This window comes from Erpetoichthys calabaricus, chromosome 9, assembly GCF_900747795.2.
Source record: "Erpetoichthys calabaricus chromosome 9, fErpCal1.3, whole genome shotgun sequence".
NCBI classification, from domain to species: Eukaryota; Metazoa; Chordata; class Cladistia; order Polypteriformes; family Polypteridae; genus Erpetoichthys; species Erpetoichthys calabaricus.
Genome location: NC_041402.2, coordinates 182158226 through 182175979, shown reverse-complemented (window position 1 = coordinate 182175979; position 17754 = coordinate 182158226). Strand labels below are relative to the sequence as shown.

Below are 17754 nucleotides of genomic sequence, written 5' to 3'. Positions count from 1 at the left end.
ACCCCACCCTGTTCATCCGAGTACTGCATTCATTTTAGTCATCACAGGGATCCGACACAAATACAGCTTTCCAGTTAGGAGTCCACAGGCCAACTGACGGGACCTCGCCATGTGTGGGCATTTACCATCCCACATTTTGTGCATTATGTGTTTTGAAGTCAGTGGGTAGAAGGTAATCCTTTGCTTCCACATTTTAAAGGAGATCATCCCATGCAGCATGCAGATGGGGGACTGCCCAGGATTTGCTTCTGGAATAGTTCCTGACCTGAGAGAGCCAATCAATACATTTGAATGGCTTATGAATGAGGTGCCATCTCCTGGACACTCAATCAGATTGAAGAGTTCAGCGCTCAGCTAATGAGGCAAGGACATGAGGTGCCTTATGTGACCAATCAGGTTAAAGAGTATGACATCAGGTAAGGACTCCACATCTTCCAGTCAGATTCAAGAATTCAGCATCAGCTGAGGTTTCTAGCAAGTCTAATCAGACTGAGTAATATCCAGGGTGAAATCAAACAAATTCAGGAATTTCATTGAAGGTAAGATGGGACAGAACTTTATTTGTTCCCAGTGGCATATCTGGCACCTCTTCTGTCCTTTGTGTCAGAGTTAAGAATTCAGTAGAAGGTCACATTTCTCCTCTCACATCCCATTAGATTTAACAATGTAATTTCAAGAATCAGAATGAAGAATTCAGTTTGAAGTGTGGCAAGGTGCCCCACACATCCAATCAGATTAGACGGTTTATAATGAGGTGAGGCTTCCTATGCCTTCAATCAGGTGAAGTCTCCAGAGCAACCAATCAAGATTAAAAGCAATTAAGACACAAGATCTCTTATGCTTCCAGTCAACTGGACCGGAGATATCCAACATTTTTAATCAGATTTTTAAAAATTACAATGAGCTGTGGTCTCCCATGTGTTCAATCAGATTGAACAAATCATTTGTGGAACTGTCTCCAGTCTCCATCCAATCAAATTCAAGAAATCATTATAATGTGATCTCTCTATATTCACATAGCTTCAAGAATTAAATGTGAAGTGAGATCACAAACATATCTAATCAGATTTAAGAATTTATAATGATATGGGTCTCCTTCTTTCTTTGTCCAATCAGATTAGAGAATTTGAGTTGTGCCAAATCTCTAGTGCAGCCAATCAGATTCAAGAGGTCAATATAATGTAATATCTTTACCTTCAGCAAGCCTTTAACCTGCAATTGCTTTGTTCTGCATATGATGCTAATCTGCATGCAGGTCCTCCAATTTAGAGGGAAAACTTGGGGGTTGGTGGCAGGATTGGCACTCTAGCCACCATAATTAACCTCACGCTGTTGTAGTGTGGTGCTGAGGTGTCACCCAGAGCATTTGGGTCCCAATCCAGGTGGCTCGATGTGTGATGGGTGTGCAACGCAAGATCAGCACATGTTCCTAACCTGTTTTCAAGCAGTTTCAAGAATTAAATTGGAGGTGACATCACAAACATGTCCAACCAGATTTAAGAATTTATTATAATGCGTGGTCTCCTTCCTGTCCAATCACATGAAGACTGAAGAAGTCATAATGATGTGATTGCACTTTTATTTGAGGTGAGGTGAGGAACATGGCCAATCAGATTTAAGAATTTATAATGAGGTGTGTGTGTGTGTGTGTGTGTGGGTACCTGTGTGTCCAATCAGATTTAAGCCAGTTTAAGATGAAATTTTGATAATTTAAAAAGTTACAATGAGGTGAGATTTCCTGCCAGTGTAATCAGATTCAAGAATTCAGTTTGAGGTAACCTTTCCTGTACATCCAATCAAATTTAAAAAGTGAAAGTAAGATGGGGGAGTCCTTTAAATCCAATCAGATTGATGAAGTTATGGTGAGGCATTGTCTCCTGCATACCCAATCAGATTTAACAGTTTGGTTAGAAATGAAGTGTGTGTTATGACCAATCACAGTTAACAATCCAGATTGAAATGTGGTTTGTGTTATGACCAATTGGATTTAAGAATTAATCAGATTTAAGAATCCAGATTGAAATGAGATGTGTATTGTGACCAATCAGATTTAAGAATTCATTTGAAATGAGGTATCTGGCATAATTAGATTTCAGAAATCACAGTGGGTTGCCCTCTCCTGTGAGGACTCCATTGTGTTCAATCACATTTAAGAACACTTGGTCTCAGGTAAGCTCTTCTGTGCAACCAATCAAAGTAAAAGGTCATAATTCCAGTTTTAGCTCCCCTTCTGGTTCTATGTAATTATTTTTTATGTTGGGGAAATGTGTAGCTTTATAAGTGATGACAGTTTAATTAACAAATTTACAAAGTAAGATCCACGTCTGACTGCTAATGTGGTGCCATCCAAAGTAATAACTTTCACAATAAATTTTACCATGAAATAAAGTTTTCACTGTGACCAATCAAATTCAAAATGTCATAAAGATTCAAGATCACCCGCATGTCCTGTTCACTCCAATAGTGAATTGGACTCCAATCGTCCAATCAGATGGAAGAAGTTATTATGAGGTGGGGTCTCCCTCATATCCAATCAGATTTAGGAATTCACTTTTAAGTGACATCTCTAGTGTGACCAATTAGATTTTAAGAATTTGATTTCAAGTGAGGCATTCACTGTGACAAGTCAGATCCCAGAAGTCATCTCCAACATATCTATTCCCATTTAAGGTAAGGGTTCCATCATGTCCAAGAGTTCTGGTTCAGCTGAGTTTCCCAGTGTGCTCCCTAATGAAGTTTGGTTTCTCACGTATCCAATCAGATTTGAACAATGGCGAGGCGTGGCCTCCTGCTTGATCGCAGATCAAGTTTATAAGTTTGACCAATCAGCTTAAAGAGTCAAAATGATGCGTGATCTCCCGCATGTCCACTTAAATAAACCACGAGATCCACATGATGTCCAATCACATTCAAGAAGGAAGTTTGGAGGTAAGCATCCTAGGCGTCTCCAATGAAATTCATGAGGTTCTGATGAAGGGAGGCGCTTTGCATATCCAACCATATTCATGCGCACAAAGTTTTCCCGGTAAAGGACACGGCCGTGGAGACGCCTTTCGGTGACTTGTGAGAAGATGTCTTCACTGCGCGTGCCGAGCTGGGAGGAAGCCGCCTGAGGGTCTATTCACCAAACTCAGCACGGGCCCCTCGGTGGAAAGAAATGAAATTACCGGGCAATCGCCTCCCCGCGGGCGCCTAGATTACTGAAATGAAGCTGAACTTTCCACACAGAGGAGAAGAAACAAAACACAAATCATCCCCCCGTCCTCCTCCCGGGGTACGCGCGGCCAGAATTAAGGCAGCGCACAACGACGGCTATTGATCTGTTTGTCAAATTTCTCCCGTTCGTTTACTCCTGTAATAGCTCTGGTGCTTAGAATATCGACCCGCTCCGCTTAGAATGAGCGCAGCTGTGCACAGAATAAACATGGAGCCGCCGAAGAGGAGGAAGAGGAAGGCGACGAAGGCTGGCGGGCCGGCCGAGCGAACGAACAATCTAGTGGCACACACGAGGACCGCAAAACAAAACTTTACCGCGGCCTCGTGGTCCGCTACATTGCGTGCACAGTGAGGAGGATCTGCTGCTGCCGGCTCAGTCACCAGACTCCTTCATGGGCGCACCACGTCAAGGCGCTATAGAACACGACGATTTGAGCTGCTCTTACTAGGCTCCATCGTAAAAACACTTAATAAAACGTTTTTTACCGGGTCTCCCATCCCGAGGCGCTGTAGAAAATGACGACTCGTTTATTTCTAACTATCGTTGTTACACTTTAGCGTTTAAAAAACAATGAATATAGGCGCTATAAAAATTAAGACCGATTTATTTCTACTGTTGCTGGATTTCACCATTAATTCATTTGATTTTAAATTTTATATAGCGAATACCATCAGAAGGCGCTATATAAAATAAAGCCTAATTTACTCTAGCTACCGCTAGACATACTGTAGTATTTATTATAGGACTACACCATCCCAAGGCGCTATATTTAATGAAGATCCGTTTATTTCTAACTATTATTACTAGATTCATTATCAAAATATACTTCGGTATAATACATTTTTATAGTGAACATCATTCCAAGGTGCTATATAAAATAAAGATCTTTTTTTTATCTACAGTTATTACATTCTGTTGTGAAAATACACTTCATTTGATAGAGTGACGTCTATGGCGAATACTATTCCAAGGCGCTATATAAAATTAAGACTAGTTTATTTCCAGCTGCTGTTACTAGACTCCCATCATTTATAAAATTTATTCAGAACAGTATTTGTTATAGTGAACACCAATGCTATATAAAAATAAAGACTGATTTATTTCTGGCACCGTTACTAGAGTCAGTCAGTGATTGTCTAACCTGCTTAGTCCTGAAAAGGGTTGTGGGGGTCTGCTGGAGCCTATCCCAGTGAGCATAGTGTGCAAAGCAGGAACAAACCCTGGACAGGGCTCCAGTCCATCGCAGGGCGAACACAGGGGCAGTTTAGGATCGCCAGTCCACCTAACCTGCATGTGTTTGGACTGTGGGAGGAGACACACACAGACATGAGGAGAACCTGCAAACTTCATGCAGGGAGGACCTGGGACACAAACCCTGGTCTCCTTCCTGCGAGTCAGCAGCACCCCCACTGCACCAAAGTGCCACCTAGAGTTCATCATCAGTATATACTTTATTTGATATAGCGCATCTTTCATAATGCCTACCATCCCAAGGCGCTATATAAAATTATAATTAATTTATTTTTAACTGCTGTTGCTAGACTACAGAGGTAAAAAAAGACCCTCAGTATGTGATTATGCTCTATAAAAATTAAGACCGATGTATGTGTAACTAGTGCCTCTAGGCGCTTTTTGAAATGAAGATCACTTTATTACTAGCTGCTGTTAGTTGATTTTATTGTAAAAATCTGATACTGTATATTCTATAGTGAACATCATTCTAAGGCGCTATGTAAAATGAAGATCAATTTTTTATCTACTTTTACTAAATTCTGTTGCAAAATCCACTTTATCTGCTACCGCACCTTCTATATTAAAGGCCTTCCAAGGCGCTATAAAAAAACGATGCCTACTTCATTTCAGCCACTGCACTAAACTGCACTTGCTGTCATATCTTTTTATAGTGATCAGCAGCCCAAGGCGCTATAAAAACTGCACACTGATTTATTTCCAGTGGCTGCTATCAGATGTCATCATTAACACTTGAATTTATATTGCACCTTTTTTGGGGTGAACGTCACTCCAAGGGGCTTTCCTAAAGGAAGCGGCTAATGTTACCAGATGCCATCATTTATAAAGTGTATTCCATGTGGTATCTAAGACAGGGAATGCCATCACAGGGCGCTATAGAAATGGAAAACCAGTTTCTACCTGGCTACGCCATCACTTCTAAAGCGCATTTGATTTAGTATTCTTTATACTGTCTTATGCACTAACGGATCCCACCCATGTTGAGATCCTCAGGGGCTTCCCTTTTCCACCCTGTCACGGCGATATCCTTCCCTTTGAGTTTAACAGGATTTCTATGGAGTGTCTGTCTTCTGGAGGTCAGCAGGCCGTCCCGTAGCCTGAGGCGTTCATTCCCAAGCTACAGCAGTGCAAAGCATGATGTGGTCACCGTGTGAAAGGCCGAACACCATCACTGCCCACCGTCGCCCCCTAATCCGATCTTGACAGTCGCTCCTCTTTAATTAAGGTGTGAGGCACAGAGGAGAGGAAATCACCCAAAAGTTTATATTTGGCCTGTGGCAGGGGGGGTGGTGGGGGTGAGGAGAGGGGTTATGGGGGGGGGAGTTGGTGGCTGTGGTGGTTGTTTTGGGGGGTTGGTGCTTTGTGGTATGTCTAAATTACTCTCTTCAAGCTCCTGCTACATCTTTCAACTCTTCAAGTAACACTTTTGAAACTGAAACCCATCGAGCCACTCTGGCATTTGGACTCCGTGATGCCTGCCAGGGTCAATGACAAATAGCCGCAGCCAGCCCCCCTACACTGAGTGGAGTGCCACAAAGTCTGAATGGCACCAAACAACATCCGCATGTCCTAAAAAGAGGACCGCTGCACCACTTCAGTGGCCGTCTGGAATTCTAGCAAACAAGCTTATCTTATATATAGCGCCTTTCCATACTGAATACAATGGCAAGGTCATTATAAATGGCTTCATTATGTGAAGACAAGCCCGGTCACAAAGAGGTATCAACGGAAGGGACTGTGTGTTAAACTGTGACATTTCGTGTGGCGCCTTTCCTTATTCACGTGACCTTCATGTGCCCTGAAGGTTCAATTAAATTATTTTCATAGTTGAGGAATGTGAGGGGCAGCGGGGTCCATTTTATTAAGAGGACGGGATTGAACCTCCAACCAGGACCGTTTATATAGCGCCTTTACTGGGGCACTACTCCTGGGATAAATTGATTTCCACAGTTCTACAATGGAAGACCCGTCAGGATAAACAATAAAGCTGATGGCAGAGGTGACTGAACCTGTGTGGCATTATATAGCGCCTTACACATCCTGAAAGTGACGATAAGAAATTAAAAACATTTATAGCATCTTTTGTTACCATAGCACGCTACAACAAATGCAATTACAGCGCAGGAATTTATTTCGTCGTTTAGCCTAAAATGTGGTGGACCATCTCAGTCCGGATCACTTGGCCCCCCTGAGACATTTTGGTCTCCAAATGCCATCCTGTGTACAGCACTCCAGTTCAGCAGCTTTTAAAACTCGACACAAAGGCTTACCTGACCAGCATCTCATTGTACAGGGACTTGGGAGACTCACGGCCCAGGATGGTGATGGTCCCCTTAAACACGGATAGCTGCACCTTGCCCTCCACGTTCTCCTGGGATCGAGTGATGCAGTGGCGCACAAAGTCACACTCTGGGCTGTACCAGAAACCTGCCGGCGACAGGACAAAGGAGAGAGTGAGCGTGCTCAGACCAGAGGGGTGACAACCCCACCCTGGGTAACCCCCACCCCAGCACCACCCTTTTAACCTGAATCATCCTGTATTGGTGGGTCATTAGTGTCTACTGCCATGCTGTTCATTTCTTGTAAAGCACTATGAAAGGCGCTATAAAAAATGACAAACTCGGTCCCCAAAGAGAGATGTATGAGGATAACTGGAGACCCCCAAAATTCTTCACCTGTAAGTGTGTGGGTTGTGTAATTGGGGGCTGTGATGAACTGGCATCCCCTCCATGGGTTGGTGTATGCAGCGGGACCCCAGGGACACTGAGCTGAGAATATAGAAAGCACCGGGTGACACTCTTCAGTGAGAAAGGGACTATACTGAGTGCTTCATAAATGGGCTCAAAGACAGACTTCATTACGCAAAATACCCGGAAAGGCGCTATATAACATGCTTATAACAACTGGAATGAAAGTGAATGAGCAAAGTGCTAACTGAGAAACTAGGTGGTCAGCTCTGCAGGTGGGCCACAGGTCACCACAAACACACACACACAGAGGCTGGCTCCCCTCTAAGATGTAATCCAACTCGAGGACAGAGTTCCCTTTTTCTCTATCTATGAAGGTTGAGCCCACCAAACCCTACTGTGTTTCCTGGCCCCACTTGGGCTCCCACCTCTGCTGGCCCATATGCTGATGGTTTCAGGTGGGCCTCACCGATACTCGGCTGGACAGCTGGGGCCTCCTGCTCATCTCTTGTGACGTGAAAGGCTCCTTTATTTGACTCGGACCCCACACATCTGTCCACTTCACAGACTTCCCTACATCTCTGCCCACCTTGGCTGCCACACCTGGGTGTCTCCCCTCGGTCAAACACTTGTGTCTGTACCATGTGTAGTCAGCAGCCTTTGCACAAATGTAACCCAATATTTTTCTTTTATGGGGGGATACTGCATATAGTGCCTTTCACAGGCAGTGCTATCTGGCTAATGGGATCAGACTGCACAATAGCAGACTAAATATAAGCAGCACAGTAAGTCAATGCATCTGGGGGTGTTTATAGCGCCTTTCAAATTTAGGAAAAACACATCAGATAGAAGTTAACCTATCAAAAGAAACCAAGAAAATGAGAAAATATCGAGATGTGGAGATTAAAATCAAATGCATGTGGAGTACAAACATGAGAGCAATGCCAGCTGTCACTGCAGCACTCAGAATCCTGAAAAGGGGCTCAAGTGGCCACTGCTGCAAAAAAGTGACACCCTTAAGAAGTGCACACAAGAGTCTCATGAAAAGTGACACTTAGGCATCTTGATGAGACTCGCCACCTTGTAAAGATGACTTAAAGGACAGGAGTAGTAAAGAAGGAGAATAATAAGCCAGTTTTGGAATTGCATGGCTTCGTACTGGACCCTCTACAAGTCTGACATCAACACAGCAGATCATCAGCCCCAAATTGTCTAACAGGCCCCCTATCCCATCATCAACAAAATGTTTCACCACTCAGGTGTGAGGGGCTCCCAAGACAATATATTAGGTAGCCAGGCAGTGAATATTTTGGGACTTTACCTCATCAGTTAAACTGCTTTAATAAGAACACACAAATCCTAACGTAAACCTTAAGTGGCACAGCTGGCAACTCTGTGGCAAGCAAAGTGAGGGCAGAAAGGCAGGAAGACCATCAGCTCAGCCCCTCTAGGCTCAGTGCAGCAGCCAGGCCTATGTGGCAGACTGATCCTTGGGCAACTGTGTTTAGGGTGAGGAGACGGGCACACAGAGGTGCCAACGCCTTGACTTGGGAATTCTCAGGGAACTGAGGGGTGGACATTACGCAGTTGAGAGCGCCCGAAAATGTGGTGTCTGTCAGATTGATGTTTATTATCACAGGGGTCTGTGCCTTAGTGCTGTAGACTGTTGGTACTGGGGCTCACCACAAAAGGCACTATATGAAATATTGGTTACAGGACAAAGCTAGACACGTACACACACAAATATTTATATATATATTGCACATACTGTGCATACTGTATATATATATAATACAATGTATTAACATATATATACAGTACATACTGCATATATCTAACATATAAAAATGTACTGTTCATACTGCATGTGTATAATATATAAATATTAAATATATACAGTACATACTGTGTAAATGTATAATATAAATAAATATATATACTATACATACTGCATACATATAACATTTATAAACATTTACATACTGTGCATACCACATATCTACATACATATACTGTATGAGATACAGTATAATATTTAATTATACATATATAAACATTAAATATATAGTACATACTGTATATATGTGTAATATAATTAAACATATACTGTACATACTGCATATATATAACATATAAACATTTGTATACTAAAAGTACTGCATATATACTATATACAGTATACTGTATATACTGTATATATGTATAATATAAACATTAGACATATTTATGGTACATGCTGCATATATATATATTATATATAAACATTAAATATATATTATTGTATAAACATTTATATACTGAAAGTACTCTATATATATATAATATATACAAACATTAAATATGTATACTGTTATATACTGTATATTTGTATAATATATAAACATTATATACTGTATACTGAAAGTACTGCATATATATAAAATGTATACATTTGTGTAAAATAGTAAGTACACCCCATGAAATGTTTTTTTCTTTTTTAACATATGTGGACACATCAAGTTTTGATCTTCATTATCTTTAGATAAAGGTGATGTAATGAAAAAAAAAAAACCCATTTGACTTTTCAATAAGTAAATCAATGAATGTATTGTCATTATTATTTACTTGTGGGCAGCTGTTGTCTACCATGGCAACACTTGGCACAGAGTGAGAGCCAAACCTGGCACCAGCTGATTGCAGAGCTTTGGCATTTTCAATTTCTGATGTCCCCGTGTTCCTGTTTAACAGCGTAACAGTTCTATACTGTATAGCGCCTTTTAAGGGGTGGCTCTCCCCTGAGCCATTTAAACCGACAGTCAATGACAGCTCTCAGAGGTTCCTCATCATTTCTTTGCAGTACGCAACTCTGTTCTAATGCTGATGCTCAGACTAGAGATGGACCAACTGTTAATCTTCCTTTATATAGCGCCTTTCATGTTGAATGTACAGTACAAGAAAACTTAAACAGGTTCGCCTTATTGTCCTGTGATACTAATGAAAAGACCAAAGTTGGCCCATCACATATTATGTAGTGCCTTTCATTGAATCCCTTTTACTGATGAAAGCACAAACCCACTCAGAGGGACACACACACACACACACACACACACACACACACACACACGCACACACACACACACACACACACACACACACTTACCTGTGGAGTGTTGTAAGGCTTTCAGTCTTTAGCCCCTATGCTAAAGATACCATGACTTTGTCTGAAAAGTGATTTATGCACGTGCTGGGCTTGAAAGGCGCTACATAGCTGGTTAACTTGCTGCTGCCTGTCTGCTTAGCTCCCCTGTGTTCCCCACCTAAAAACACAATCACCCCACCCCCAGCACATTGCTACTGGAAATTGTGTCACGTTGTATCAAACATACTGCTAAATATCAGTGACTTAGTGACAGGTGCCAGCCTAGAAGGGGGTATCTGAACAGATGTCGGCACTGTGAAGAAAAGTGTCAGCCCTGCTTTGGACAGCTGGTCGGGGAGCAGCCCACCTGTCAAGCTAACCTGCACAGGTAAACCAGGACTTGATGGAAGGTTACTCCTTGGGGGGCTTCCAGTGGGGCAAACCAAGAGCTCCATGTGTGGGCAGAGGGGGTGTGTGCTGGCCAGGCTAATGAGCCCAGGCAGGTGGGACCTGGCCTTTGTTCTGCACCACCACAGGCTCACCTAATTACCAGGCTAACCACAGGTGGCTATCTCAGCCCCTTAATGGCCGCCTCCCCTCCCGCCCCCCCTCTGCTGCCCCACCTCCTTATTAAGGGGCGGCTCCTGCACTGTTCTCTCCCGGAGAGTAATTGTTTTAGAAAGTGAATGAGGGGCTGAGGCAGGACTCAAAAACAAATTGGACCCCCCAGTCTCAAACCTACCCACCCTCCACCTTTGCCTAAATCAGCGCCCCCTTCATCACCTACCCCACCCTCATTTAACCCCCTCTCAGCCACTGTGGTGTCACTGAGGTTTGAATGTTCAGTCCTTGACGGTCACCAGTAGTGAATGGCAATTCTGTGACTTATCAAAAAAGAAAGGCGCTATATTGCACGCTTCAGATTCACTTCTTCTTCTTCCTCTTTCGTCTGCTCCCGTTAGGGGTTGCCACAGCGGATCATCTTCTTCCATATCTTTCTGTCCTGTCCATCTTGTTCTGTCACACCCATCACCTGCATGTCTTCTCTCACCACATCCATAAACCTTTGCTTATGTCTTCCTCTTTTCCTCTTCCCTGGCAGCTCCATCCTCATCATCATTCTCCCAATATACCCAGCATCTCTCCTCTGCACATGTCCAAAACAACGCAATCTCACCTCTCTGACTTTATCTCCCAACCGTCCAACTTGAGTTAACCCTCTAATGTCCTCATTTCTAGTCCTGTCCATCCTTGTCACACATAATATATTTAACATCTTTAACTCTGCCACCTTCAGCTCTGTCTCCTATGCCACCGTCTCCAGCCCATATAACACAGCTGGTGTCACTACCGTCCTGTAGACCTTTCCTTTCACTCTTGCTGATACCCGTTTGTCACAAATCACTCCTGACATTCTTCTCCGCCCATTCCACCCTGCCTGCACTCTCTTTTTCACTTCTCTTCCACAATCCCCATTACTCTGCACTGTTGATCCCAAGTATTTAAACTCATCCACCTTCGCCAACTCTGCTCCCTGCATCCTCACCATTCCACTGACCTCCCTCTCATTCACACACATGTATTCTGTCTTGGTGGTCCTACTGCCCTTCATTCCTCTCCCCTCATATCTCCACCTCCCCAGGGTCTCCTCCACCTGCTCCCTACTATTGCCACAGATCACAATGTCATCAGCAAACATCATAGTCCACGGGGACTCCTGTCTAATCTCCTCTGTCAACCTGTCCATCAAAATGTGCCCAATCTGGATGGGTCCATGCATATACGCTATGGATGAGTGCCCTGTCCAGGGTGGGCTCCTACCTTGTGCCCAGTACTGCAGGGGTGGGCTTCAGCTTCCTGTGACGCTGAATTGACTTATGCTGTTGTTGTGAGAATGTGATGTGATGTCACATGTTCAGTGCAGTCCTAGGCATGTGGCAGTTTAGCTTAAATCCGTCTGAATAATGCAATGTGAACCTCAGACAATATCACGAGAAAGGCGCTATATAAGATCGGTTCATTTTTCTGTTAGCACTATTACACCAATCATATTTAATTTATTTTTAAGCACATGATAGCCCAGTTAGGTTCCAATTGAATTTTAACTTAAAACATACATGCCCTGCGAAAAGGACATTTAACAAAAGACGCTATATAAGATAGACCAGTTCATTATTATGTTAGCTCTATTGTATTATTAAGTTCCATGTATTGTTTTTGTGATCAAGTTTTGTAATATTTCCATGTAGCTAATATCTTAGTTTGGTTCTTTTTGTACAATAAAATACTAACTTATTGTATAAGGGGTGCTTTGAGAGAGGTCTCAGTGCAAAAGAGCTATACAGTCGTGGGAAAAAGTTTTGAGAATGACACAAATATTAATTTTCACAGAGTTTGCTGCCTCCGTTTTTATGATGGCAATATGAATCTACTCCAGAATGTTCTGAAGAGTGACCAGATGAATTGCAATTAACTGCAAAGTCCCTCTTTGCCATGAAGAAGAACTTACTCCCAAAAACCACTGCATGTCAGCCCTCCCTGGCTGCCACCAAAGGACCTGCTGATGTCACTTCAGTGATCCTCTCGTTCACACGGGTGAGAGTGTCGACGAGGACAAGGCTGGAGGTCACTCTGTCATGCTGATCGAGTTACAATGGAGAGGTGAAGAAGGCTTCAGGGCGCCCAAGAAAGTCCAGCAAGTGCCAGGAGCGTCTCCTAAAGTTGATTCAGCTGCGGGCACCACCAGGGCAGAGCTTGGTCAGGAATGGCAGCAGGCAGGTGTGAGTGAGGTGAAGACTTTTGGAAGATGGCCTGGAGGGTGTCAAGAAGGGCAGCAAAGAAGCCAAGAAAAACATCAGGGACAGACTGATATTCTGGGATTGGACTACTGGGGTCAAGTCATTCTCTGTGATGAATCCCCTTTCTGATTGTTTGGGGCATCCGGAAAAAAGAAAAGAAAAGGTGAGTGGTGCTACCATCTATCCTGTGTCATGCCAACAGTAAAGCATCCTGAGACCATTCATGTCAACCAAGGCAGTGGGCACACTCACAATTTTGCCTAAGAACACAGCCCTGAATAAAGAATGGGACCACAACATCCACCGAGAGCAACTTCTCCCAACCATCCAAGAACAGTTTGATGACCAACAATGAGCAATCCAGCATGATGGAGCACTGGGCCATAAGGCAAACGTGATAACTAAGTGGCTCAGGTACCAAAACATCAAAATTTGTCCAGGAAACCCCCCATTGAGAACTTGTGGTCAATTCTCAAACAGAAACCCCCCAATTCTGACAAACTCCAAGCATTGATTCTGCAAGAATGGACTGCCATCTGTCAGGATTTGGCCCAGAAGTTGATGGACAGCCTGCCTGGGCAAATTGCAGAGGTCTTCAAAAAGACAGAAGGGCCTACACTGCAAATATGGACTCTTTGAATAAAAGCCTTTGAAACTTCTGAACTGCTTGTAATTCTACTTCAGTACACCATAGAAACACCTGACAAAAAGATCTAAAAACACTCAAGCAGCAAACTTTGTGAAAACCAACATTTGGGTCATTCTCAAAACTTTTGCCCACAACTGTAGATGTGTTTATTATTCAGTTAATTCTGTTATTCCTTTTGTATTCAATTTAATTCTATGCATATAATCTTAATCTATAATCTTAGGTGCTATATAAGATAGGCCGTTATATTATTTTGTTAGCTCTGTTATTCTTATTTTATTCAATTAATTTCTATGCATATGATCACTTAGTTTAGCTCCTTTCCAATCATAAAATTTTGAATTACCATATATGGTGAGATAAGACTAATGAAGAAAGGCGCTATATAAGATATATGAATTCATTATTCTGTTAGTTCTATTGCTCCTATTATATTACATTTATTTGTATGCATATAATAGCCCAGTTAGGATCCTATTGTATTTAAATTTTAACTTACCCCATACATGCCCTGCAATAAGGCTAACTAAGAAAGACGCTATATAAGATATATTAGTTCATTATTCTGTTGGCTCTGTTGCTCCTATTGAATTATTTTTTTATGTGTTTGACAGCTTAATTTGAAATCCTATGAACAGTAAAATTTTGACACATGTCATGAGGGGCTTTAAGAAGGGGCTTAATGAGACAGGCGCTATATAACATCACTCAGTTACTAGGCACCCTGTCCAGGGTTTGTTCCTGCCTTGCACTCCATGCCACCTGGGTGGGCTCCAGCAGACCCCCGTGACCCTGTTCAGATTGGAAAACGTCTGACTGACTGCCTCAGTTACTCTGCTTCTATTCTATGCTGATCACAGTAAGTCTTGAGATAAGGCTCAGTAAGAAAGGTGCTATATAAGGTAGATTGGTTCATTATTCTGTGAACTCTGTTGAGTTAGTTTAATTTCTCGATAGCTTGGTTTGCTTCCTCTTGAACAATAAAATTCTAACTGTTGCTCTGCTAATCCAAGGCTCGTATTCATTTCAGAGTGGCGCAGCGGTTAGTGCTGCAGTCTCACACATCCAGTGGCCAAGGTTCAAATTTTCCGATGCTGAACTTGACCTGAACCTTTAGGAGACCAAAGGGCCTTTCATGGACACTTTCATGTTAAAACAGGAATGGTAAAATGTAAATGTACCCCCGAAGTCCAGTAGGAAAGGCACTATATACAGTAATGTGGGTTTTGTTTGATTTCCATTCAGCACCTATGCCACCCTTCTTCTGATTCTTCTGAGGACTGGCACTTTTTTACTCATGTAGAATGCTGGCACAAGTTTCTCCCTGAGAAAGACACTATATAAGACTAAGGTCAGCCATTTGTAATGTTGGATCTTAGTAGATAAAGATCACATTAGCTGGCGGAGGCGAAAAACAATGGCCAGGGACACAAAGCAGGATGCTGCTCTGCCATCGCACGTGGTGTGACCAGCATGAACAACACAACCAAGAGCGGTGGACAGGGGACCTCAAGCCAGTGAGGTGATGACTTGGGGGACGTCTAGTGACGTGAGGCTCACCGCACCATGACAAGACAGAGTAAGGAGCATTCATCTGGTCACCAGCGAACTTCACTGTATGTGCACTGAATAAGACCAGCGGGGGTCACTCCTGCCACGCATTCCACCACTCTGAGAGTCTGACCCAAGTGTCGCAGAACTTCACAAATCTGCTACAACCAGAACTGAATCTTGGAGTTGTAGAACTTTACAGAGCAGAACTGAGCTTCACAAACAAACAACAGAGTCAAGTGGAGGGGTCACCAGGACCAGACCTGAGAATTGGAGCTGCAGACCCTCGCTGTGTAAGCCAGAACCAGACCACAGTCTCCGAGTCACAAACGTCTACAATGTCCACCAGAACAAGAATCGAGTGTTGTAAGAGTTCTGGGACTTAACACGACTTACAGGAACCGAGTCTTGGTGTTGAGACCACAGAGTGTCACCATTTAAACCACAGCCAGACTCCCCTCCCCATCTCGGACCTGTAGACGTTCGCCGTGTTTTTCAGAAACAGACCCAACTGTTTCAACCACAGAACCTCACAATGTAAACAAGAATCAGACCTCAGTCTAGAAGCCCTGGGAGTTCTTCTGAACCAAACTCAAGTCTTGGAGCAGCAGAAGTTCAGGATTTCCACCAAAATTGGAATCGAGTCTTAAGAGCCACTGAGCAGCACAATGAGCACCAGAACAACACGTGTGGAACCTTACAAAATGAGCCATCATGGAGTCTTGGTGTCATTAGAACCAGAGGCCAGTCTTGGGCCCACATGGCCTTACAATGTAAACCACAACTAGACCCCCATGTCGGAGATAAAGAAGCTCACAATATTTTCCAGAACCAAATCCACAGAAGTTCACGATGTCCACCGAGACCAGAATTGAGTCATGACAGTCACTGACAGCAGCACAATGGCCATCGGTACAAAACGTGTGGCAGCACTGAACGTCACCATGGAAACCAGAACAAGACCTCAGTCCTGGAGGTGTAGAAGTTTAAAATACGCAACATAACCAATCCAAAGTCTCAGAGCAACACAACTTCACGATGTCCATCAACACGAGAATCAAGACTTCCAGGCACTGAGCAGCACAATGAGCACTGGAATGAAACGTATGAGAGTTCAGAGCGTCACCATGGAAACAAGAACAAGACCTCAGTCTTCAAGGTGTAGAAGTCCACGATGGCCACCAGAAGCAGATGTACTGGAAGCACAGAGCCTCACCATGTAAACCAGAAGCAGACTACAATCTTGGGAGCCACAGAAGTCCACGATGGGCACCAGAAGCAGATACACTGGCACCAACGAGCCTCACCATGCAGACCAGAAGCAGACCCAAGTCTTGGAGCAAACAGAGGTCGACGATTCACACTCGTGTGTCCCCTCTGCTCCTGCGGCCAACTCAGTTAAATGTGTGCCAGTTACTGCTGGTTAGCTGGAGACCACTCTTCAATAGCACTTTATGGCTGTGTGCCCTATGATGGACTGCCTTCCAGCTTTGTGCCCATTTCCTGCCCAGGTATATGCCCTCCTTTGTAACCCTACATTGAGATGAAGCGGATTTAGAAAATGCCTGGATGAACTGTCAGGACACATCTTGGGTCTGATGTCTGCTTCAAAACATCCCCCTGGGTGCCAGTAGCTTGGCACCTCCTCTTTGCCCACTGGCATGAATTTTCATCTTTGATGTAATTAGTGGGTGCTCATTTGCCTATTGACAAAACTGAGAAAGGTGGGACAGGAGTAATTGGGAATCAGGGTGGATGTCACAATCTGGGCACACATGGGCACCATAAAGTAGGCTGTGCCATGAGCCACCAACCGGCTGCTGAACTCTTAATGGCACTGGTGCTGGACATTCACCTCAAAGCCAAGGCAGATGCACCTTTGGACAATGCCAGGCCTTGTGGCTCACGTCCATCCAATGGACTGGACATTGCTACCCCAGGGGTTTGGTGACTGGCACAAGAGATGAAGCCTGATGGTACTGGGGGACCCCCAAATGTACAGAATGCCCACCCTGCATCATCCCGGATCAGGACAGGAAACTGTGTGCAAGCTACAAAAAAAGACATACCGTTGTAGATCTGCTCTGAGAATTGCACTGCCAGGCTCTGCTTGATCTTCCTGACTTCACGGTCCAGCGTGAAGGCCTCAATGTCCAAGTGGGCCTGCCGCAGAATGGTGCCACCTGGTGTCTCGTATATACCTGGGAAAGAGAAATCAACAAAGTGACAAAGATGTAAGTGATGCGCCAGAGACCCTAACATAAAGACTGTGCAATACGCCAGGGATGCGTATCCAGCTTACTGCCCACTGTAAGGACATTCTGCTGGGACAGTGCCACCTGAGTGCCCACTGTATTCATCTACTTACTGATCACTGTGATTGAACCTGACACTGGCAACGTCACACTGATGTCCACATTCTTCCTGAATATTGTGGTTACAGTTCAAGCTAACAACCACAATTCCAGTGCAAACATGATGCC

The 17754-nt window shown here is 43.7% G+C and overlaps 1 protein-coding gene across 7 annotated transcripts in view; it reads right to left on the bottom strand.

Moving 5' to 3' along the window:
* ass1 (argininosuccinate synthase 1) overlaps positions 1–17754 on the bottom strand; it is a 136589-nt gene that overhangs the window by 12740 nt on the left and 106095 nt on the right. For all 7 annotated transcript variants that reach the window (XM_028808541.2, XM_028808542.2, XM_028808539.2 and 4 more), the window contains exons 12-13: positions 17341–17472; positions 6739–6895 (exon numbers count right to left, since the gene is read on the bottom strand). In XM_028808541.2, the coding sequence (XP_028664374.1) occupies positions 6739–6895; positions 17341–17472 (289 nt within the window). The remainder of the gene's footprint in view (positions 1–6738; positions 6896–17340; positions 17473–17754) is intronic.